The sequence below is a fragment of the Anabas testudineus genome, chromosome 13, assembly GCF_900324465.2.
Source record: "Anabas testudineus chromosome 13, fAnaTes1.2, whole genome shotgun sequence".
NCBI classification, from domain to species: Eukaryota; Metazoa; Chordata; class Actinopteri; order Anabantiformes; family Anabantidae; genus Anabas; species Anabas testudineus.
The window spans coordinates 14,465,219-14,490,386 of NC_046622.1; the positions used below are offsets into that span (position 1 = coordinate 14,465,219).

At 38.7% G+C, this 25,168-nt stretch overlaps 1 protein-coding gene across 4 annotated transcripts in view; it reads right to left on the reverse strand.

Annotated features, from left to right (window-relative positions):
• Positions 1–1,293: 1,293 nt before the first annotated feature.
• The window catches only part of LOC113149195 (arf-GAP with Rho-GAP domain, ANK repeat and PH domain-containing protein 1), a 46,599-nt gene continuing 22,724 nt past the window's right edge, over positions 1,294–25,168 (reverse strand). For 2 of the 4 annotated variants that reach the window (XM_026341114.1, XM_026341135.1), the window contains 22 exons: positions 24,575–24,757; positions 17,558–17,732; positions 17,271–17,402; positions 16,903–17,038; positions 16,667–16,769; positions 16,388–16,580; positions 16,169–16,214; positions 15,799–15,962; positions 14,723–14,935; positions 14,088–14,193; positions 13,855–14,002; positions 13,273–13,356; positions 12,843–12,920; positions 12,312–12,429; positions 11,329–11,442; positions 11,092–11,237; positions 10,907–10,989; positions 10,124–10,183; positions 7,749–7,812; positions 7,304–7,462; positions 5,640–5,677; positions 1,294–3,801 (listed from right to left, as the gene is read on the reverse strand). In XM_026341114.1, coding sequence (XP_026196899.1) covers positions 5,657–5,677; positions 7,304–7,462; positions 7,749–7,812; positions 10,124–10,183; positions 10,907–10,989; positions 11,092–11,237; positions 11,329–11,442; positions 12,312–12,429; positions 12,843–12,920; positions 13,273–13,356; positions 13,855–14,002; positions 14,088–14,193; positions 14,723–14,935; positions 15,799–15,962; positions 16,169–16,214; positions 16,388–16,580; positions 16,667–16,769; positions 16,903–17,038; positions 17,271–17,402; positions 17,558–17,732; positions 24,575–24,757 — 2,526 coding nt within the window. In that variant the 3' untranslated portion in view covers positions 1,294–3,801; positions 5,640–5,656. The remainder of the gene's footprint in view (positions 3,802–5,639; positions 5,678–7,303; positions 7,463–7,748; positions 7,813–10,123; positions 10,184–10,906; positions 10,990–11,091; positions 11,238–11,328; positions 11,443–12,311; positions 12,430–12,842; positions 12,921–13,272; positions 13,357–13,854; positions 14,003–14,087; positions 14,194–14,722; positions 14,936–15,798; positions 15,963–16,168; positions 16,215–16,387; positions 16,581–16,666; positions 16,770–16,902; positions 17,039–17,270; positions 17,403–17,557; positions 17,733–24,574; positions 24,758–25,168) is intronic. The other 2 variants (XM_026341126.1, XM_026341123.1) reach the window with 2 other exon arrangements.

The following is a 25,168-nucleotide window of genomic DNA, read 5'->3' on the forward strand; positions in this document are numbered from 1 at the left end:
TAGAAAGTTTTACAGGGGGTGGCAGCAGGTTCTGGCAGGGTACAGATTAATTATCCAAATGTGGACTGATGCCTCACGCAGGTTCACACTGCAGGTGAATGATAACACACAGACAACAGACATCCTTATTAATATCTGTGTGGACTTTTTAAGAATGCACTTTATTACTATAATGTTATAGTGGACCTGTTAACTGATACACTAGAAATAGAGATGAATGGCTTGGAAATCAGGTGTACCGTTTCTCAGTACTCAGAGTTTTCACTGCTCACTCGAACTTCGCATGAATTCCACGTCTGCTGATGCAGAGCAGCGTGCAGAGAAAGTCAATTTAAGTGTCACTCACTCAAGCTGTTGTAGTTGCTGTGTGCTCTGAGTGGAAATGAAGAAAATTGGCTCACACGGGTGGATGTCCACATTTCTGCGGGAGGCCGGTGGCTGCTGTTGTCCCTCCTATTGTTTGCCTGTTTTAGGACTTGCGGCACACTGTGCTCAATGAAAATTTACATTTTATTTTGAGGAGCTGGCAGGTGTACTGTCAGCTGGCACGTCCTGCCACCCAGTAGGTCCACCCCTGAAGCTCATTTCCTCAGTTTTGACGTTATCTTCGTCCTCCATTTGTGGCCTTTCTCTGAACCACTCATCTGTCTCCATCCTTCTGTTTTACGTAACTGCGGCACTGACCCATATCGTAAAGGCCATTTTAGTGTGTGTATGTCTGAGCATCCTCTACTGTGTGTTCTTCCTGGTGGGTCTTCAGTGCGTGTATGGGAACAGTATAGTGAAGGTCTCCTGTGTGCAGGTGCCTTGAGGGGCTCTCCGGTGTGTGTCTCGTGGTACAGAGTGACCCTGATGTGTCAGCTCTGCTTAGAAAAATGAATGCAGAGCTGGTGGACCACTGTGACTCACACAGGAAACCTCCTCAGGGCTCTCCCTACCATCACTGTACCCCACCCACACACACACCTGACATTTTTCCTCGAAGCACATCTGTAGGCTTGCATTTTGTAGCTGTAGCATGGCGTTGTCATAAAACCCACCGCCTCTCAAAAGTTTCTGTCCTTACTTATTTGTGTTTACAGTATGCCAGTTTACCAGTGTAATGTGTTGGGTATGTATTTGTAACTCAGCTCATCTTTTCCTATTCGTCAGTATAGAGCAGATTTAGAGTTTCACTGTGTGTATCTGTACATTAATTTCAAAATTCTGAAGAAAAACAAGGGCAGGCTGGAGGGCTGGAGTTTGTGAGAAACTCAGCGGCAAGTATGTGCATGTTCAGAAAGTCACTACACATTACTAGCTGAATGTGTTTATTAGAGTCCCAGAGAGGCAAATCAGTAAAATGCAAGTAAAAGAATAAAAGGCAGAATATACAGTGCTTTTAATAAGCACTCTCAGATACCTGTGTTACATCATTAGTCAAAAAAGGATCATTTGTGTAAGAAGTGTTTAACACACCCGTCTCTAAAAAATACAACAGCTTGTAAACTTCCTTCTAGACACTGTGAAGAAACAGGAACATTTGAAACAAAACAGCAACTTAACTAACAAGTACAGTATTAAGAGGAAACCGCCTGCCCTCACTACATCCACCAGCCTTGTGTCAAGTATAGAAACTTTTAGGTTCTTGGGGTCCACCTTCTTAAGACTTAAGGTGGGAGCACAGGATCAACTCTGTCCTCTAAAAGGCCAAGTGGAGGAGATACTTACTGAGGGAGTTGAGAAGGTTTAACCTACTACAGGAGCTGTTAAACTAGCTCTACTCTGCTGTTGTCACATTTCCATCTCAGCCACCAAACAGGACAAGACTGCAGTGGACGGTGAGAAGTGCAGAAAACCCCCCCACTGGTCTACCTCTGCCCTCTTTTCAGGACTTGTACACATCTAGAGCCAGAAAATAGTCAAAGAACAACACTATAGACTCTTCTCACCGATGCACATGAGCTCTTACAGCTCCTCCCCTGTGGAAGGTGCTACAGAACCCTGTTTGCTAAAACTACCATTTTACTTTTATAATAATACTTTTTTATATGCACTGTATTTAAATTACTAAACAGTGTCGTCTTTTCTTGACTCCTGCTGAGGCCTGACCTGACAGGAAGTTAAAATCACACACAGACACATTCACTATACTGTATAGACACACATTTTTCACAGGTATAGCAATTAAATAGGTTTAAAACACTTAGCATAACATCACAATGTCTTAAAAGACTTTGAGCAAACACACTCTACAATGCAGCATCTAGCGTCCTCTGCTGTCCAAATAAATTACAAAACTTTACATGGAAAATCTACAGGTGTCGAACAGCACTAGAGTGTAGTGAGGACAGACAATGCTAAATGCAGCCGGTAAAGCAAATGTTGATTAATCCCCTAATCAAGATATTTACAAGTCTAGACGTAAGAACAAAGAAAGATAGGAGATCATGCCTAAGCTGGAAACCCCTGTTTTGAGGTTTAGATGCAACAAAATGATGCAAAGATTCTACATTGTGCATAATCAACGAAACATTTTTAGGTCATAACCTTAAACAATCTGAAACTTCACAAATAATGCTGGTTAATAACAAAACTGTACATTGCCTCTAAGTATCACCTGACTGTTACAGACTTTAGAAAAGCACCTACAGAGAAGAGGCGATTCTGGGGGCTGTGTCAAGACAGGAGGAAAAGAGAAAACTGTGGCAGATAAAACTACTGATCAGGCCAGGGCAAAAACAGTGTTCATACAGTAAGTATATATGGTTTATAAAGTGACCTACTTAAGGTACACAGTTTATTTAATTAGACACAAAGGCAAAATGATAGAACATGTACAGTAAATCTCTACCTGGGAAGTTGTTTTAATTTAAAACGCATGTTTTCCCTCAGCACATGCCTCTCCGTCCATCATTCATCAAAAGACACAATGTCAAACAAGAAGACAACGCTTTGCTCACAAACACACATACACATGTTCACGCATGTTGCACACACTCTAGTGCAAACAATGCAGATAAACTGACAAAAGCACAATTATGCAACTCTGTCCGGGATCTTGTACAGTACTGACAAATGTCCTGCAGAGTATTAGACACTGATAAACCTTCAGTTTCTTTCAGTCCCAGTCTTTGTCCCTGTGGAAAAAACTCCAGTGTGAGTTAAAAACCAGGCAACTGTCGCACGTGACATCGGCTTTGCTTACAATAGTACTAATTTAATTCTAAACTAAGATTATCCCAACGAGTGATTAAGCAATAGAACATAAAGAGAGATAAAAAAAACAATCACAAAATTAGAACTATGATTCAGATATAACTGTATATCAATAAACTTATATTTTCTATAAAAACCAAAGAGTTGCTAAGCACAATGCCAGCGCTTAAAATAACCCAGACAGGGTTTTTTTTCTCAGTATGTCCTTCGTGGTTCTGTCCATTGTACGCTGCAGTGATCGAGCCACACACTGCTGTCTAGTGGAAACAGTGGAACATTGCATGCAAACGTGCTGCATGTTGAGCTGGAAGTAATTCTGAGTAACTCCTTCTGAGTCCGTCACACTCCTTCTCCTTCATTTAATGCCACAGATACTTCTATTGCACAAGTGAAATTCATGTGTGCAAGGTAATCAGTGTAGATTTTATTTTACTTGTGATCCGTTAACTTCTTGGTCCAGTTGATATTCAGAGGAGCAGATGGCAGTGTAACACCACAATCTAGATGCAATATGAGTGTCTCTGTCACTCTGGGCAAATCAGTTACAAAATGATGACTTCACAGGGATGGATAGAGGTCATCTGATGAAGCTGACCATCCGCCCTTTGAAGAAAAAACATTCAGACAGTTAGGGATCCAAATCAGTGATGTCCATTCTTAAAAACACATTTGTATTCCTGTCTGCACACATTGTCTACAGTAAAAACATCTTTGTGAAGCTAACATGTCGTTTTTATCATAAAACCTAAAAACACTGCTTTTTGAAAGTCCCCTGAGAGGTGAATCTTTAAGTTGTCATTCACACTACGAATGTCTCAGAACCATGGCAACCAGATGTGAGGCTGGTGACAAAATGTGAATTCCATAAGCTGTGGTCGAGAGGCCAGATAAACACCAAATACACAACCATCAGCTTTATGCATTATCTTTCATTCAAACCTTATTATTCAGTTTCAGCAGTCCTCCATTAGTAGCAAGACAATATATGTGAACCTTTTGGAATTTCATGATTTTCTGCATTAATTTGTCACAAAACATGATCTTATCTTCATCTAAGTCAAGAGTATTAACAAATATAATGTGCCTAAAATAATAATATAAAAAAAATGTTGGTCCTTCATGTCTTTATTGAGAACCATAAAAACCTCATAGTGACAGTGGAAATCCTGTTGTACGCTGTTCATTGTCCTGTAGCATCATCCAACTTCTATAGATTTCAGATGATGTACAGACATTCTCTCATTATCCCGAATCCCCCAATCACTGTAAGCTGGCCAGGCCCTGATGCCGCAAAGCAGGCCCGAATCATGATGTTTACTTCACAGATGGGATGATGTTTTCATAATGATATGCAGTGCCCTTTTTACACCAGATGTAGTGCTGTTTTTTTTGACTGGTCACCCACTTCTTGGTAGAGTAGCTACAGTCCCAAAGCGTCTCCATTTGTAGATTGTTTGCCTAACTGTAGACTAGTGAATTTCTAAAGTCTTTGAAATTATTTGGTAACCCTTTCCAGCTTATGTATTGATCGAAGATCCTCTGAAAGCTCCTTTTGATGAGGCATGGCTCATATAAGCCTATTCTTCTTATACGGCGCAAACACACGCAAAGTTAGTTGTTGTCAGTCAAAGTAGCTTTAGTCCACACCTCCAAACAAATTTTTTTAACAAGACTTCAAGTATGCTAATACATGACTCCAATTAGTTTTTTTTAAGGTTATTATTCCAGGGGTACACGTACTTTTTCAACTAGCACTATACGTTAACAGTCTTAACTTAGATCAGATCACATTTTATGACAAATTAATGCAGAAAACCATGAAATTAGCATTAGGTTCGCATACTCTTTCTTGCCTTGTCTAGCATTGTTTTGTGATTAATCAATTAATTACTTAATTAATTAATTTACTTAATGAAATTAAAAAAGCTAATTAAAAGCAGGAAAAGTTGGGAATTATAAAATTATAAACAACAATTAACTCATGATTTTTCATCATCATCATCAATTCTCTGACTGAATAATTGACCAGTTGTTTCAACACTATAATGTACTGAATCATTAGCGTGTTGAACTGGTTTACACTGCTGAGCTACAATAAAATGCACAAAACAACAAGTGCAGAAACTTTAGCTTCATGACGGCATAAATTACAATTTAGTGTCATTTATTACTTTATTAATTATGTCATAACCCAGCAGTTCATCTTTTAATAGCTGAAGGTGTACTAAAAACAGTAATTGTAATAACTGGAGGCAATCACTGCAACAGTGTGACATCTGGTCTATTGTACATGTAATGTACTCACATTAACATTAAGTACTTGTTTTATCGTATAAACGTTTACATCAACCAGCATCATACTGCTCATAAAGATGAAAATACTGTAATAAATACTAGAATTTGTCTGTTATCTATAATGTTTGCATGCGAAACTCTCTTACCTTTCTTGCTGGAACCATTATCGAACATCTCTAAAGAGCTGTAAGATAAACATCAGAGAGGTTATGACAAAGGTAATGGAGAGATGGTGAAACTGGATGGAGTAGAAACAGAAATGGACTGAAGGGAAAAGTGAAAAACATTAAAGGCAAAAAGACTATTATGTGGTATTAACATTGTACCAGCATACCTAACATCACTGAATTCAACCTGAGTGATAAACAGCAAACAGGAGCTGTTAACCATGCTGTCTTTCACACATGCATACACACAGACACCCACATAAGAAGAGGAGTTATGTGAGCTGTCAGTGAGCCTCGTTCTGACAGACACACACTGATACACATGGTCAGTGTAGCATATGTACTCTTTCACTTCACACTGAGAATTGGACATAAATATGCAGTCAATGTCTCAACACATATCCACACATCCTGCATAAACCCAGCTTCTGCAGCTGTCCCATCACCACAGCAGTCACACATCCTCTCACAGTCCAAACTAAATTGTTGTTAAGTCAATACTCTAAACAGGTGAGAATGAACATAAAATATCTGGAAGGCAATAACACAATAACACATCCAGCCTGGAACAATGTTACTGCCAGTAGAAATACCTGAAAACTAAGCTGAATTCTTATGTGCTGCTGCAATCTGCAGAAACTAATGAGAGGTATGTGATGGCTAGAAACAGGAAGAGGAGACAACAGCATCATGAGATTGTGGACATTTGGTCCCACAGCACCAAGACGGCTCAGAGTAAATTATTTTAGATGGCTGTGCTGAATTTTTCTATGAAAACAAGAGAACAGATGGAGAGGGTGATACTGATGTTTCTGAACAGCTCTTGTTTAATGCCGGTGCGCTTGAAATATAATCCAACAAATCAACAGTGATGATGTTTGTCAAACTCATGCCAAGTTTATAACTCGGCGAGCTGATATAGCAGCAGTAATGTGAAACAGTGTTAACCATGGTTTGCCTGAAGGCACAAGTTCACCTCAAATGTGTTATTCCTTGTTTCTGTTGTTTCCTTGGTGTTTTAAAGCGAGCTTTGGCAGAGCCTCGCCAGAATAACTCTTGTTGTACTTGAGTTTTGTTAGTTCTCCATCCAAATGTCCTGCAATATAACAATACTGCTGTCTACTCCTCTTCACATTGTCTGGATTCTTAAACATTTTCAGACGCAAATTAATAATTTATTCTCTCATCCTGAAATCCAGGCTCCTGCGTGTGATACACAAGGACGAACTTTGTAGTCTATTTTTGGTCAAAATCCACAATTTAAGAACCCAGATCCTGTCATGATGATTTAATCAATGATGAATCATGGAACAGAGATTATTGATCCTGCACAGGTGCAACCCCCAAATACTTTCCTTCTTTTGAAAGGAGTGAACAAGAAAAAGAAAACATCTTAGGGAACTGATCTCACGCACCATCTTAAGTTTGAAATACTTCCATTCTGACCAGAAATCTGTCCTCCAAATGTGAAGTACATATTTCTCCAGTTATATGAGATGAGTGCGTATTTGTTCTGCTCGTTGATGAGCATCAAGGTTGAGGGTCTACCTGTTCAGCATGAATATCTCTGATTAGCCAGCAGCTTTAGACTGTGCTGCCTGGCTTGTCCTAGATTAGCCCCAGTGATTGGTAGGTTGACTCACAGCAAGCAGATCTTGGCTGAAAGCTGCTACGCTGTTCCGCATCTCATTCTCACTGCCACGCAGAGGTATCAGTGACACGTTACCGTGACGTGATTCCGGCAACACACGGCTCACCCGTGTCTGCTGGAGTCCATCCTGAGGCCACACATTGCCATCATACTTTAATGACAAGTAGACACAGACAGAGAGAGAGAGATGGAGACAAAGAGCAACATGAGATTCCACAATATGGTCAATAGTCTGGTTCAGGTGTCATCTAGTATTGCTGCCCTATCACTAATGTTAACAGGCCTAAGAGATTATTGGCCTGTGGAAAGAAAAAGCTAGATCAAATAATTCAGAATAATTTTTTTAATTATTGGCAATAGCAGTGTTACAGCATGTCTATATAATATGTGTATTATTGAAGCTCCTCAACATTTTGTTTGTGTGTGTGATATCGCACCTGGATACTGAGAAAAGTAGCATACCACTCCCTCAGTTCTGACTGGGTCTCAAAGCAGAGGTGCCTGCAAACAAACAGATGGGGATTAAAGTGAGTGAGACAGTTTGATAAAAATCAGGAGGTGGGGTGTGTGAGAAGAGAGGCAGAGATGCATGTGGAGATGAAGTGAAATATGGTAAAAGTTCCAGAAGTAAGCAAGAGAGGTAGTCAAAGATATTAACTGAAATTGACATGCTCTCTCTGATGGTGCCCAGTGGTAACGCCATGAGCCTAAACTCTGATTCTGATTCCTCATTTAAACTCCCAACAAAGAGAAACACTGATTAGGCCTTTTAGGATTCAACATGTGTGTCTGTGTCTGTGAAAAGTGTGTCTTTCTCTCTGTAATCGGTGTGTGTATGTGCATATTTTATGCCTCTCAGGTTGCCTTCACAAAGGCTTCTAAGTCATCAGTCATGCTGTGGTGCTGAATAAATAGACTTTATTTATAATTGTTATGTGTGCGGATTTAGACTACAACAGCAAACAAAACATGCGCTCCACTGAGACTCAACAAAACACTGATACATGCTTTAGAACCAAACAGCATCAAAACAGAGTATTATGTGTACACAGTAGACATAAATTTAGCTATAGTCAAGAGATCTGGCACAAATGCTAACATACCTCTCTCTCACTGACACACACACACACACACACACACACACACACACACACACACACACACACACACACACACACACACACACACACACACACACACACACACACACACACAAAACAAAACAGGATGGTCACACTATACTTACACACTTTGAGTATATTTTACTTTTTATGCAATTAAATGGCCCTCTAAGCTAGACCTTTATCAAGTGCATATGAATAAATGCTGCTCATCTATCATCATGGATTTTCAAGAAGCTAGAGAATGAAATTTACATAATATTCTGAAAATGTATCAATGCCTTTGTAAGCTTAAGTACAGTGCCTGCTAGAATTTGCAGATAAAACAGTGCAACAGTAAGAGAAAATTAATAAGCGCTAAGAGTTGTGAGGAGAGATTAGCATTAACAGAATAAAAATAAGCAACATCAAGTGCAGGTGGATGAGTAAGATTGAGAGAGCACATCTATCACACCGGCATAACCTCACCCATTCATTTTTATATATTCTCTTTCTTTCCCCCACTAAATTATCTTTTACCTGCAGTAAAATGTATAACTTAGTAGGCAGTATGTTTCCTTCAGCAAGACACTTTGCCTCTCTGCCTTCCACTTTCTCTTCCCTCTACACTCCCTCCCTCTCTCCATTTCTTCCTCTCAGGTGTGTTTTTTGCTGTGGGGGACATGACAATGGAGCATGACCAAAAGATGATGCTGCCAACAGCGTGACAAGAACAGCACTTCCTTTACAACTGTGCTGATGTCTACTGCTGTTGACACTGTGGAGCCCACTGTAACATGAAAACACGATCAGTTCAGCTGATGCATGCACATAAACAGAGGGATGCATACGTGAACAGGCCCAGATTCAAAAGGAGGCATGGTTACAGGTGTCCTTGTGTATCTGTCTCCAGGGCGGAGCCGACCTTTCATACGGATGCTTCTTCAAACTCATGCAGGGATTTGACCTTTTTCTCTGCCTACAGAGAGACTGCCAGCCTTCTTTAACACCGGTCATGTTTACATGCACATCAAAAATGTGATCACACTACCACTAAGGGTAAAATGCCACTGCCTGCTAAACACGAGGACAGCACAAGTGTCAAAATGATGATAATTCTGCACTGAAGGCCACGATACTGCAGACATATAATGTTCTAATAGCATTGTAGTATACAGCAGTATACTGCTTTAACTGTGGGTGTAGGACACGACAAGAATGAAATTACTTGAAGGAAAAAAAAAATCACAATCTTCTATTCACCATACTGAAATACGCAGATAATTAAAGTGCATTGAAGTCCAAGTATGACAGTCAAGGGAAAGACCAAGCTATTAACTTAATCTGAGTTTGAACAATTGCTGAAATATCAAACTTAAATTAACACAAGCTATAGAAAGATTACCAGTGTACAAAAACACACACACACAGATACACACGCAGATACAGTACAAAGTTTGCCTATGGACTGCATGTTTATGTGAGTCACAAATTCAGTCATTTCAAATAAATATAGAAACGTGATATGATTTGTTAGTTGTTCAACAATGTTCAGTTTCTCTGCCCCAAATCTCAAGATGCTAATAATAATAATAAATGTACAAAGAAAGCCTGGAATAAACTATATGTGCTTGTAAAAAGTGACGGCATGAGCAGCACTGGTCTGAACTGTGGGTTACGTGCTATACACAGTCCATCTAACAATTACTTACCACTGCTGTCTCTCAGGTTTCTCTTGTTTCTTACTTTCATACAACACTGTCAGTCCCCAACTAGAAGAGAGAGGAACAACAAGACAGAAAAATAAAAATAATTTTAACTATAGCACAACTACAAATGTTTTATGGTCATGATTCTTGGGCCCAGTCTGCCCTCCAGTGGCCACTGTCTTTATAAGCACCCATCAACAATTTCTGAGGGAAATAATCTGTATCATGTATCCAAAATAAATTAGTTAATTAGGTTTACACATTGATTATTCCTTTAAATTACATGTCAAAAAGAAAGTGGGGCTTGTTGCCTCTTGATGTACAGTTTTAAACTAATTTTAAAGTAAGTTTAGAGGCACAAGATTTGATACCTAAGTCAGCTAAATGAAAACGTTGATTAAAAATACATCAAAGTTCCAAAAGTTTGTAAAGTGTGTCTTTTTATAAATACACACTGGGGTGCCTCTGCTATTTATTTGTATTATTATTCATCCATGCTTGATTAAAATCTGTTTGCTGTTAGAGTTGGGCAGTTCATCACCATTACCAGGAGATTTATACAGTTCAGTCAGACAGACTAAATATACCCACTGCTAAAAGTGTAAGAGTTGCTGACATTTAAAAGAAATCACTTTAGATTGAACTTCCATAGACAAAAAAAACTATTCCAATGGCCTTCTTTAGTGCCCTCTTCCTTCTACTACTTGTTTTTTTGCCACTCGCCAATCATGAGGAGGATTTCAAGTAACACAAGATGACCCTTTTATCTGGGTATGAAATACTCACCACGTAGGGGGACGCAATTTCTTCTTGATACCCAAGTAAACCTTCAGATTTTTTACTGGCCAATCACGTTCTGGACGGTTACTCTGACAGTCATAGAGAAAAAGAAACGGGTCAAATGAGTGTATGACAGACTACAGCACCATAGAGAGAGACACTAAAAGAGCATTAGTGTGTCTCAGACTTACTCTGACATCTTTGTACATTCTGAGCGAGTTGGAGTTGAGGATAAAATATCTGTCGTGGAAATTTCCAGAAGTCAATCCCAATCCCAGGATGCTCTTCTCCTCTCTGAATTTTATCATCCCGTGTTTGGATGCATCCCCTTTATTGGCTAAAAGGTTGATTAAGAGTTCAGTAACAATTTCAAATGTGGAGTCAAAGCAACACTGTGATTTGGAGAAAAGTTTGATTTGTGTGATTACCCAGGTAGTCAATCATCAAGTCCATAGCATGGTGCTTCTTAATAAGCAAATGGGAGTCAGTGCCAGAGGAGTGAAGGATGGGTAAGACTCGCTCCTGATAGTGCAGTGGTCGCTCTGAGGGAAGCACAGTGACATACAATTGAATAATATCAAAACATTAGTTTACATAATCTGGAAGAACCTGAACATTTTTGTCACACAATCAGGCTGAGCTCTTAACACCAAGATTGGCAGCGTGCAATATTTTTAGTAATAATAAAAATATTTACGTTTCTATTTTAGCTAAAAATGGCATCCAGTTTATACTAATGTTGAATATGTTGAAGAATGCAAAGTACTTCTAGTATGCCTGCCGAGCAAAATTAAAAACTTCCGTTTTTATTTTTTGTTTTGTTTTATTGGTTGTTTTGTTTTTGTAATACAAAGAATTGCAGTAAACAGTGACTGGCAGAATGCCCTCCAGCTCTTCCCATCAGTCATACTCCTTGTGACTTCCTTATTTTGCTCGGTAACATTCCTCCATGTGTTCCCGTAAAAATCAGGTTCCAGCCATCAACAAGAAATCTGCCAAATCAGCTGAATGTTACTGGAATTTGATAAGGCACCTACAGGCCTTACCAGTGCAGAACCAGATGGTCCACATACCCGTCTCACTTCAAACTACGACACACGGTCACAATACTGACAATGATCTTTTTGCCTTTGGAGTTTGTGTGCCACTTTAGTTTAGCTCAGGCTGCAGGTTGAATGGAGAGCATTACACAGGCATTGTGTCCTTGTGTCTGTGTTGATTTGACACAGCTTATATTTGGTCATGTGAACCTACATGATTCTCAAAATAAAAAAAACAACCCAAAAAAGTTTAAAAATGTAACTAGAGCCTAAATATAGGTATATTTAAAAAGAAGATAACAGAAATACACAGCAGAACGATCTAGTCATACTATAGACTATCAATTACTGTCTATTCACATCTCTCTCACCCATTTCCTCCTTCTCGCTGACTTCCCAGCAGCTCCAGTAATCTTTCTCTTTAACTGGGATGTTGCGTAGGTCCAGAACTTCACAGGTCAGTTCTGCTGCTGTCATGGAACCAGGGATCTAAAAAGAAGCGTTTTCACATTATTTGGCAGTGTTGCTAACTTAGCCAAGTGTTTGTTGCACACCACACTAGATAAGCTGGGGGCTTACACTCTAAAAGCATTATTTTCAACAAAATAACATGATGCATACATCATGCATTTATTTTGGTAAATGAAAAAGTTAAGAAAAAGTATCATTGTAATTCAGTAAAGTCTATAGAAATGGCTGGTTTAGTTAACCCAAGAGCATAAAATCCAAATAATTTTAGTTTACTATATCGGAAAGAAAATAATCTAATTCTGACATCTGAGAAGTTGGGACATGCAAAATCTTTATCTGAAGCTTATTAATCTGTCTGACCAATCATTAATCAATCCACTTAAGGGTTCTTAATTTTGTAGTAGTATTGCATCTGGTGAAGTCCAGGTCACCTTGACATGTTGCTCTGCAGTGTCCTTCTTTTCCTCCAGGTACACTGTGCAGATGAAGTGCCCTCCAGGTTCAGTACTCTGAAGTGTCCGGTACACAAAACACGCACACACACAAACAAAGAAAAGGTCAGACAGCAAGGTAACAGCACTGGGATAACAAATAGAACACAGCAAGTGAAGCATGCACATTCATGTTGTATGCATGCGCACAACCCAAGGATACAAATACTGATCATTTTAAATAGTTTACATATATATACTTTATCCCGTTATACATCGACATGAACTGGCACTCCGAACAATTATATGATAATCATTTGAGAACCCACTTTTATTTAAAACATCTAAACAGAGGCAGTTCAGCTAGTTAAAACTTTGTCATAAGTAAATAATGTCACTACTCAGGTTTTTGTGTGGGTGTGTAACTCACAGGAAACTTTGTGCTGAGTGTCTCCCGCACTTTGAGGATAGCAATGATCTCATCTAGCTGCTTCTTTAACTGCTGCTCATCCACCTGCAAACAAGTATGCACACATTCATTCACTCGCATAAACAGCTGACATAATTCCTTAGTAATGGCACCATGCCAGTCTTAGATCTCAATCTGACAAAGGCACTTGGAACCTGAAATGAGAGGTTCACGTAACGCCACTAGCAGGTTGGATTTTAATCTCTTAAACACAAAATAATGCAAGATAAGATAATTAAATTTGACAATGACTGGTGGGATTTCATAGAGGAAATCCCATATTCCTAATCTTTCTCTGCTGTAGAAACTCTTATGTTATCACCACACAATTAAAACAATACAGTAGTTTTAGGAAGGTTTAGTAAAAAAACAATTGTATGCATTTGAAAGTCTGTGTAAATAACATGTTAGACATGTTCCTTGCATTAGTAGTTCATCCAGCCAAACATACATCACTCCGTTGTGTTTGCCATTTACTGATGATACATATAAATATAAATGAATCAGCCTAGAGGAAAAAAGTTTTTCCATGTCTGTGCCAACCTCAAAGATGAGTGTGTAGTGCTGTATGAGGTCCTCTATAGCACGACCAGCAGTGTAGTCCTTCCCATCAGTCTGAAACAGTGTGGGGCCAAACACTATAGCCAGGTTATGAAGGTTCATCTGGTTCTTATCCGAAAACCGCTGCACACTGAAACACATGAAAACACACATGGCTATGTGCACACAGACATTTTATAAAAGCCTGAGGACCTCAATGTTTGTGCCTTTCTCACCAATAGAGGTGGTTGATGAGGGCTTGTAGTGTAGCCCTGTTGACAAGAGGCAGTCTGTTCAACAGCAGCTTATACTGAGAGATTTTTGTACTTTCATCTTGAATGCCTGGAGTACAAGACAGAGAGAGGGAAGAATAGAGAAGAGAGAAGAGAAGATTATGAATACAGACAGGAAATAAAGAGAGACAGAGTCAAGAAGTGTAAAAAGGAAAAGTGGAAATAAAGGCACGTGAGTTTGATGAAAAAATGGAGAAAGAAAATAAGAACTAATTAGTGAAAAGGTGATAGAGATAATGTAACTAAATAATGTAACTAAAACTTTATTTTCTTTTGAATGTACTGTTCATGGTAATATGTTCATAAATATATACAGTATAAAAAAATTGTAAACAATTTGTGAGATTTCTGTGTCAAAACAGACACAAAACACACACACTAATGACGTAGTCCTAATACTTCATTCTGCTTTCATCATTTTTTTTAATTCCAGAGTTTGACCGAGCTTCTCTACACTTCCTTGATGTAAAAATGCCCTTTCCACAGTTTTCTCTACTAACTGCTTTTGTGTGTTATTTTTGTGAAAAGGAACAACCTCAAATAACTGATTGGGTATAATGCAATCTTGTGAATTTTACCAGCAGCACTGAGCCAGGTTTTCCCATCCTCTGACGTGAACAGTCCCTCTTCTAACTCCCTGAAGAAGCGTTTGAGCGTGTTGGAGACATCATCCACCTGGTGCTCTCCTTCCTTTAGGCGGAGACTGCGAGCATCTTGACGGAATCTGTCACACAGAGCTGCAACACGAGAGTTCACACCACTCTTGCGATATATCCCCTCAGACGTTAAGCCTAGACAAACACATTAACAGAACACACACACACACACACACACACAAGGTCAACTGTCAACTGTCAGCTTATATTTTGAAAGATACTTTGTATAGAGTGTAAAATACAAAAGGAAATTAATACCCACTGCTGATAAGAAGCTAGAATTTGGTTATGATTACAGAATATGTGGATATTCAATTTTGGGTGTTTTATAATTTTATTTTCACATAAATTTGGAACATATCAATCAAGGACTGTTGCTTTTCCTTGTTTTCAGCTTTGCTTTGTCCTACTGCTGTATCTGCTGTGAACAAACAATGGGCTAAAATGGTTTAACCCACATTTTTTACATTGTGTGATTTCATATTAGATGACCTATACAGTGAATTGAGAAAACAAAGTGCCATGAGTGTGATGCTCAAATAACTCAACCTATGTCCACTAGACGGCTTCTGGTTATTCAAAAATAACTACAGTACATTCTTTGAGATCTTTTTGGTTTTTTTTTCTAGTAACTGCTTTTTAAAGCATTGTCATGATTAAAATCTTGTATCAACCAAACCGTGATCAATGTCTTAAAAAAACAAATGTCAGTGTTGTTGTATGGCATTGTAGCCTCCTGGCCTGGTGTTGTAGTCACAGGAGGACTCACGCATGCAAAAACAGTCAAATGTGAATACTTAGAGGCAGCAAGAAAAACCACAAACAATTACAGTCATGTAGACTGTGTATAACTGTTTCTGTGATGTTAATTTAGGTGTGGCAGATGGCACATATACTGTTAGGAGGAACCTTCTGAGTATATAAATGTATGTGACAGAAGAAATGCTGTGACTCTTCAAATGTATTTGTGTCACTGTACATCTCTGTGTGTCTCTCACCACACTGCGTGATGTAGTAAATGCAGCTGTGAACGATGATAGGTATGTCTGTCTCTGTAAGCTGCTGCTGGCTCAGTGTGTCTCCTCCACTTCCTGCTGCTGCCTGGATGGCACCACACCATCCAGCAAAATCCAACTTCCTCTCTCCCTCAATGTACAAGGTCCTAAGAAGAGAAAACAAGAACAGGTGGGAAACAGCATTAGGTAAAGTGCAAACAAAATATCATTAAGATTACATTTTAAAGAGAAACACATTGTTATACTATTCTGAATATGTGCTGTTTAAAGTATGTTGGCATTGTGGAGCAGAAGTAAACGTCTTCCTTTGTAAACACCATTGTAACAATCTGCAGTTATTCTCCCCTCTTACCTGCCTTTCTCAACCAAAACCAGCACCTCATTGTCTTGTTGAATTGCTGTGAAACACAAATATGTAGAAAGCATATTAGTACAGACAGTCATTCTTTCAAAGCAGACCAATTTACAATAAGTTTGTGGCTCAAACAACTGTATTTCATCATCATCAGCCCGAGTGTTAGCACAGTTAATTTGTTTGTGTGACCACAGTATGTCTTTGTGTCTCACTCACAGAGTTCATTAAGTTTACGGAGATGGATCTCCTCCGCCTGACTGTGCTCCATATAGGCGTGAAGTGTGGAGCCCACCAGAGCAAACCAACCAACTTTGGATGTCTGTAGGTTCAAGCCATCTTTATACTTCAGCCTCCCGATCCGCTCAAAACTCAACCTCAATAAAGGCTCTGCAGCGGCTGGAATAAAGCACTACAAACAAAAAGAGGGACATTATGGCTTTGTAATGCACCAAACAATAACGACTGCTTCATTGTATGTGTGTATTTGGTGGTTACCTTGGCTATAGACTTGACCCATTCCTTGTGGCTGTCTGGTTCATCAGTGCCAAAGAGATAGAGACGCTCTGACTCTGAGTAGAGTTCAAAAGTATTTTCATACCTGAGAATTAAAAAGATGAAAGGAAGTGAGACAAGGGGTAAGATAGAAAACAGGGAGGAAAGAGGGAGAAAAGGTCAATTTATGTCTTTTAGAATAGTTATCTAAGACAGGATCAGTTTGTGTATGTCTATACCCATGTTTCCCAGGTGTATCTACAGTCATACAGACTATCTCTGGAGCCTTCAGTGCTCCATTAGGGTTTGAGTTCTTGTCACTTTCAAAGTAGCTGAAGGTGCCATCATTCAGCGTGCACCAGCGACGACTGAACTCTGCATGGAAAAACAAGTAATGAACATTTACCATAACAGCATAATATTGAAGAAACAAATGTATACAAATGGTATCCATAGACACTATAATTCACTCTATTATGTCACTTATAGCAAAGCAATAGCTACATGACTTTATTTAGAAAATGCCTTTATGAATACACAGTGATTCATTATTAGTGTTCTTTACTACTGGGAGCAGTGTGTTAGTGTGCATGGTGTCTGCAAATACCCTCTCTAGCCTTTCGCTCTGGAGCCCGAGCCATGGATGCAGTTTTGAAAAGGAAGCCATTGTAAGACACGCAAGGTGGTGGTGAGTAATGTTTTGCCTCCATGTCCCCACCGACATCTAACCGTGGTAGCTCTACAAGAAAACAATCAAATATACAAACATAAAACCTTATAGGTTGTCATCTGCTGGGAGTCCAATACATACACCAAAAAATTAAAACGTCAGACATTTAAAACAAAAACAATAGTGCTTTTATGTGGCCCTGTGAATGCACAATCATACTGTACCTGTGTTGAGATTGTGGTTAATTAACTCAGCCTGTAAGGATTGTGAGTGTGCTTTGGCCAGGGACAGAGGAGTTGGCCAAGCTGTCATACCAGTTGAACAATTTACATTTGCCCCACAGAAAATTAGGCTTAATGTCTCCAGTACATCACTGCCCTGCACATTGATGCAAAGAGCCTGGGGAGAAAGAGAAAGAAAGAAACATTAAAAACATTTAAACAACACATGAGTAAATGCTCATGTACAAAATAACCCATGGACACCATTATTTTTTTCCTTGTTATCATAAGCAACATGTGTTACACAAGTGACTGCTCCTATTAGAAAAATCAAATACTATGTGCAAAACACACCAAGACATTTCCCATTTTTTTATGATGCTGGTACCACAATTGCAATACTACTACTGTCAGAAGGAAAAGGGAGTTGAGGGAGTAAGATATGTAAGTAAAGAGAAGAGAGGATTAGAGGAACCTGGCTCAAATCTTTAGTCGTGTGATTCCCTGCCAGCTTGTTGTTGCTGAGGTCAAACTCAAATTAAAAACCCAAACAGACATGACAATGTAGATGCTGTATGCATGTCTGTGTAGGCAAACCTGCTGCTTGTCCTCTCCTTATCCAGAATCACCAAGACTGTAATGAGTTTTTGATTGCTTTACAAAGTACAAAATAAAGAGAGTTCTGTGTGCCAATTTTCGATTATTGCTCTGAAAATCCACCACATGCTGATTTAATAACAACACAGCCTGAGGATATTTTTTAATAATGCATTTTAAGTCCTTTTATTTTCTTTGAATTTAGTGGAGTAATTCTAGATTAATTGTATATCTTATTGAATGTATTTTTATTTTTCTATTTCACTAAAGGACCTACTGAAACATTTCTAATATTCCCACAAGATTTGATGCTGCAATATTGTTACAGTGCAAGGATGATTTACACTTAACTTGAACTTAAAGAAAGGGGAAGGAAGGGGAGGTAGAATAGAACAGATGTTAATACTGAGAAAAGGAGGATGCTGTGTTTTTTCAGCTGAGGAACTCAACTTAGAGTCATGTAAACACACACACACCCCCACGTATGTCTTCTGTTAAAACCAATAAGCTCTTTTCTGATTGAGAAATTCCACAGCAATCTGTCATAGACACAGACAGAACCCTCCTTCATTTAAGCACTACTGAGCCTCTACACACACATAGACAAACAAACCGATTAATAAAGATTAAAATTACACAAGAAACCACATAACACATACAAAAGACACAAAGACAAACTGCATTTCTCTGTTTCACACACCACTGAAGACAGTTGAACAAAAAGCTGTAGTCAGCTATCTGATCCAACTTCACATATTAGTCTCATCATCTGGACTGCATGAGTGTCAAGAGCTGGTATAAGGCTCACCAATGTTATTTTCAAGCTGCATTTTAAGTATTCTAGTTGGCGGGGCTGGTGGTTTGGTGGCAGAGCATTGGGTTTGCACCCCCCCTCACAGATGTGTCCCGAGCTCAGATAAAAAATGGGAAGGTTGAGGTAGGAAGGACATCCAGCATAAAAACATATGCCAAATCAATGTGTGGAACATGTTCTGATGTCCCCTGAAGGGACAAGCCAAAAACTGATGACTAATTTAAGTATTCCAGTGGCTACAGCAGTCATGAATATCAAATTCACACAAGTACACACTAACATTTAAACCTGTCTGAACAATGGGTGTTCAGACAGGCAAATAACCTTTATAAGCAGGCAAAACTCTGAACAAGCTAAACTTGTGAAAAAGTTTGAAAGATTCAGTTTTTGACTAAGATCTTCACGCTGAAAGAACAGTAAGATGCTTGCAGCCCTACCTGAAAAATGAGGATCCACAGGAAACTAAATGATAGACAGACAGATCTCCAGAGTGGTTATTTGGAACATTTTGTTTTCCTTTTGCCTCCATACCGTTCCCTGCATTGCTTCGATTTACTATTTTCTATTTACTCCTCACAACCTAAAGCATCTGAGCCAAACAAGTCTATCTGGGCAAATTATTATGTTGAAATGAATGAAGAAATTGATTTATTGAATGTCTGCTGAGGTTGTCATCATAAATTAATGTCAGCAAGATTCAATATGGCTTTTAAAATCGGTAAACACAGATAACAACACAACACATCACATTTACACTCAAAACCAATAGCTGCATTTGTTTTAGTACTAGTAAAACAGAACAATACTAGCCATCTGCCCCATGTGGCCACAAATGTGAAAGCTACTGTATGTTGTATGTAGGACACACCATGTTCCCTCTGACCAAGAGAAGTAAACCAATCAGAACAAAGTGCAATGAGGAAATGGGCTGTTTGAGTGTTTAAAGACCTCACACCCTCCAACATCTGCTGCCTATGAAACAGGGAGTAATGTAACACACACACACACACACACACACACACACACACACACACACACACACACACACACACACACACACACACACACACATATATACATAAAGAGAGAGAAGAGAAGGGAATTCAAGAATCTTACTCAATTTCCCCTGAGAGAGTGAGAGACAGAGTAAGATTTTATCTGGGTGTGTCTAAAATCACAGGCCTCCATCTGGCCTCTGCAGTTATGTGGGACAGAATTGTAGGAAAAGAAAGAGTCGAGAGAAACATAAGAAAGAAAAATATTGTGAAAGGAAGATGAAAGCTTTTCAGGAGGCACATTAATCAGAGACTGATTGTAACTGACTACAAAGTCAATATAATATACTTAGACCACCTATGCACAGACACCAACACATGCAGCCAATTGTGTTTGGTCTGTTTTAGCATATACTGAACATCCAGCCAAAACTACACCCACATTTATGTGTGTGTGTGTGTGTATGTATGTTCATACATTAAATCCAGATGAAAAATAGCAGCCATCCACACATGTTCTACCATTACCTCACCAGGGGCAGTTTGCAGAGAGAGAGAGATGGAGAAGGAGGTAGAGATTAAAAATCCAGACAGACAAAGAAGGAGAAAAGAAGGAAAGAATAAATATGACATGGAGAGAAACAGAAATACAAACACAAAGAAAAAGACAGATAAAGAAAAAAAACCAAAAAACAATAAGAAAATCAGATCCCATCTCAAACAGACCTCCCTGTAAAAAGAATAAATTAGTTAAAAACCTAAAGTCTACAGGCAAAAAAAAAAAAAGTTGTTAATGGTAAACCAATAAGTAAATTATTTAACTATTACAAATATTAACAGACCATAAGATAAGTACTTGACATGTACTTATACTGTATATTTGTAACTTTCACAAAATGTACTATAGTTTACTGATAGACAGATAGTTGCAACAGAGGTTCCTAACAAGATGAAGGTGTCAGCCAGTAAAGGCCACACAAGTTACAAAACAAACACACCCCCTGTTGTTGTAGAAAAAAAATGGTAATGTGGCTTTCTTTGCTCATTGTGGCGGTCATGTTCATGAACACTGCTGGTTTAGCTGGGTATCTGTGGCTCTGCAAACGCAGGCTGTGTCAGATCAAATAGCCCTCTTCAACACCACTGGCACATAAGTGATGACATGCATTAAGTGGAAACCTTCTGTATAATACTGATGTATTTTATCAGTGGCAGTAAAAGTTGGTACAACAGCATTTGTGCATCATAGGGATAGGTTCCATCATATAAATAAACCAGTGGGTTAACCCGTTTCAGATTCAACATGTTTAATGTTCATTGGATGGCATTAAAGGTGATTTACCACTGGAGGCTAAAGCCCCTGACACATTAACTGTCGTACTACTAATTAAGGAAATTGCTTAAAATCTGCAAATCTATATGAAACACTAGAATAAACAATATCGAGCAACAGCAGCTTTCGAAAACTGTAAAGGAGAAAAACAAGCCCATAAGAGTTTTTCCTACTGCCTCTCAGCTATGCCAGCTTGCTACTATAAGTACCAATAACATGTTGATTGTCAAGAATACACAGTCAAGTTAGACACAACAAACACAAGCTTAAAAAGACTTGGCAGTAGGTATTCAGGGTGGGAAGACATCAACTTATCCATTCTTCATTTTTTATGCTCATAACAAACATGGGATGTGTGAGATCATCAGTGGTTTTACAAGCTTTAGAAAAAATGCTTTGTTCTAACAAATGCAATACAGTAACTCTGGGTATACATATTGTATTCTCAAACTGTCAACACATTTTTATGTGTTAACTAAATGGCATTCTGTACATTTTTTGTCATGAATCTTTTATGCTCCGCCCATAAAAGATGTCTTTGCTCTCACATGCACACAGCATTTCAAGCATTTTTCATCTACCTTTCATCATTTGGATACTTAACATGCTGTTGGCAAACTACTACACATTATGCGTCCTCTAAAACAGAAAATTATTCACTACACCTGCCAGTAACACTAAGTTACAAGCAAAACCTAATTAATGAACCAAAGACTGTGGAAGACACTATTAGCTAAATACCTAGTGCTTAAGAAGAAGGCAGCAAAAGAGAGGGGGGAAACAAAGCAGGAGGAGATCGAGTGAGACAGACAATGATGTCCATTGACAGAGGTAAGCCTGTCATCTGCTTTGAGTACACAGAGAACACATGGGCTCATATAGAAAAATAGAGCAACTGTCCAAAATGCAAAAAGGCAGAAAACTGTGCCTACACACACATTAATATGAATGTTACCATATCTCAGCCAGTGATCAAAACATGCACACAATATAACTATGCATTCATTAACATAGAGCTACAGTATAACAGACCTCATAGTCTCAAATCTTCAAACATTAGTTTGTTCTACTGCACAGAGATCACACTGTGTCGAAAATCCAAAGTCCAGTGACCCACATTGCTAAACTCATACTAAACATAAAAACACACATTCATGCTTACATAGTGTAAAGATCATCTACAAGAACACACTGTTTCAGACACACAACATACTTTCACTACCTTGTCCCTACCATACCATACCAGCTCATCTCACACACAATCTTACCTGTACATTTTCAGTTCCTCTCAACAAGTTCTCTGTTTCAATGTCAGTTGACACACACAAAATTACAGAGGGAAAAAGTGCAGTTTGAGAAAAAGTTAAGAGAATACTGGCCACTTACAAACAAGAAAGAGAGCAAAGAGTGGTGAGATCCACTTTCTTCTGCAGTCCCAGCCAAACAGTCAGGGGGACAGCAGAAGGAGAGGAGGGGGAGAAGAGAGGCAGAGGCGGAGTTATGGTGCATTCCTGCTAAAGCAATGAGTAATGACGTCACATTCAGAAAAAAAAAAAGGAAAAACAAAGAAGAAAGGAAACAAAGAAGTTGGGATATAAAGTAAGGGCTAAATCCACAAACCTGGATGTAGCCCAAGATAATTACTCACTCGGCACACAAATGTATGTTTCCTCTCCCTTTCACAGCCACACACAGTGCTTTACTGTAACTTACTGTCAGTGACTTGTTGCATACTGTAACTATTTAGTTACCGCATTGCAGAGTATATTATGTCTTGAGACACACCCAAGTGAAAATTCTAGCAATGCAGAGCTGAAAAACATCAAATATGCTGAGAGAAGGTATAGCAGGTATTGGAGCTATCTGTGTATCCATATATATATTAATTGAAGGGAAATACTCAAATAACAAAAAAGCAAGAAAGTTTTCTCCAACAGTTCACATGACTGTATACTAACATGAAAAAGAGATAGCTACCACGCATAAGGATAATAATAAATAATAGAATAAATAAAGAAGAGAGGACAAGTATGTGTAAAAAAAACAAACAAACAAAAAAAAGATTGTGTAGTATTGTGCAATTATTGTGTATTTATATGTGTGTGCATATGATCCCTGAGACAGAGAGACATTAAGAAATTTTCTTTATCTCCCTCTACTCATCCCCAACACAATGACTCACACACACACACACACACACACACACACACACACTCTGACATGCTTGACAGAGGAAAAATAGAACCCACAGTCAGGTGCTAAATGTGACTCACACAGTCAGTGTGTCTGTGAGCAGCCCACATTGTTTGCAGTAAGTGGGTTAAGCAGCTAATGAGTGACCCAGCTGGGTCTGGAACACTAACACATTTATCACACATAGTGGACAAATGCAAGTGCTGGTAACCTTCAACTACATCCATTCCCAAACTCTTCCCAAATGTCCTGCACAACAGACAGCCTGTATGTCTGTCCTGTGAGTGCTGGTGCCTATAGGTAATTCCTGGACTATACTGGAATGTATCCGCTGAGCTAAGTCTTGCTCAGGGGAATTCCTGAAGGTAAAGCAAGCCCGGAATCCACAGGACTTACTTTAAAACCTCTGTTAATACTGCTTTGTTTAATTTACATTTACTCTGAATATCAGTTATTAACATTATTGCAATTGGCAGACTGTGACTACATGTTGAACTTAAACAGCTTTTATAATCTAGCAACCTACTTTTCAACCCAACTGCAATGAGTTCAAATAACTCCCAAGAATGCCCCACTTGGATAACAAATATACTGTAGCATTACTGATACACCCAGTTGGGTAAATATAAAAGAAAAATCAATGAAGAAGAAAGCAGTTTCTGGGCACACAACTGATGTGAAATTATCACATAGACATTCCTGACTTGGTCTTTCTCATATCAGTCTATCAACATATGCACGTAGCCACTAAAAAAAGGGAGGTACTGAATTGTGAGGCAACACAAACTGTGAATAATACATTTAGCAGAGAGCATTAAAATAACTAACTAGTCACAATACACTGCTAAACCAATCCTCTCAACTGCCTTTAAATCTGTCCTGTGTGTGACAGACAACACAATTTTTCCATTAGGATACTGATAAGGTTACTCAACATAAGCTGAGTAACTCTTAATTGTGTTGTTGAGTATTCATTTTAGTTTTGTATATTCAATCTCTAAATCACAAAAAACAGAGTTTGTGAGTTCAAATCCAAATATGAGGATAACACAGACAACAAGGCAAATCATCAAAACTGAGCTACTTACATTGTTGAGCTCAGTCTGGTTTCCATACAGAGGGTGGTACCTCCTGTACTTTCCTTGGCGGTATTTGTTGGTAATAAAGCGGCGTCTGTCTTCACTGCAGCTAGACAGTGTCAAAGCTTCACTTGGTGGGACATTAGCAGCCCAGAAACTGTTTACACGCTCATTGCCTAGCACCAGGAACAGCTGCATCACAGGTAGGATTTAGGAGAAATATTTTCACATTAGGAAGGGTAGGAGACATTTGTGGCCAATATGTTGTATTACACAATTTACTATGTAGTAGGTATTCTTTCACATTTTTTATAGTATTATTATTTTTTTTCACTATATTGGATCAAGTAACTAAAACTCATTATTTGTAGAAATGCTTTGAACAACTGGAGTTGTTGGAGCAAGTTGTCAAAATTAACAAGCTTTCAGCTGTTTGCAATGAACAAATAAAGTAAGAATTTAAATACCTCAACACAACTAATGTTAGTTGTTCATCCAAATTCAACACAAAATAAAGCTTTTGACGACTACTACAGTCTCAAAATTATTCAACCCTCAATCACAAGCATCTACAGTACTTAGTAGAGTCTTTTACTGTTGACC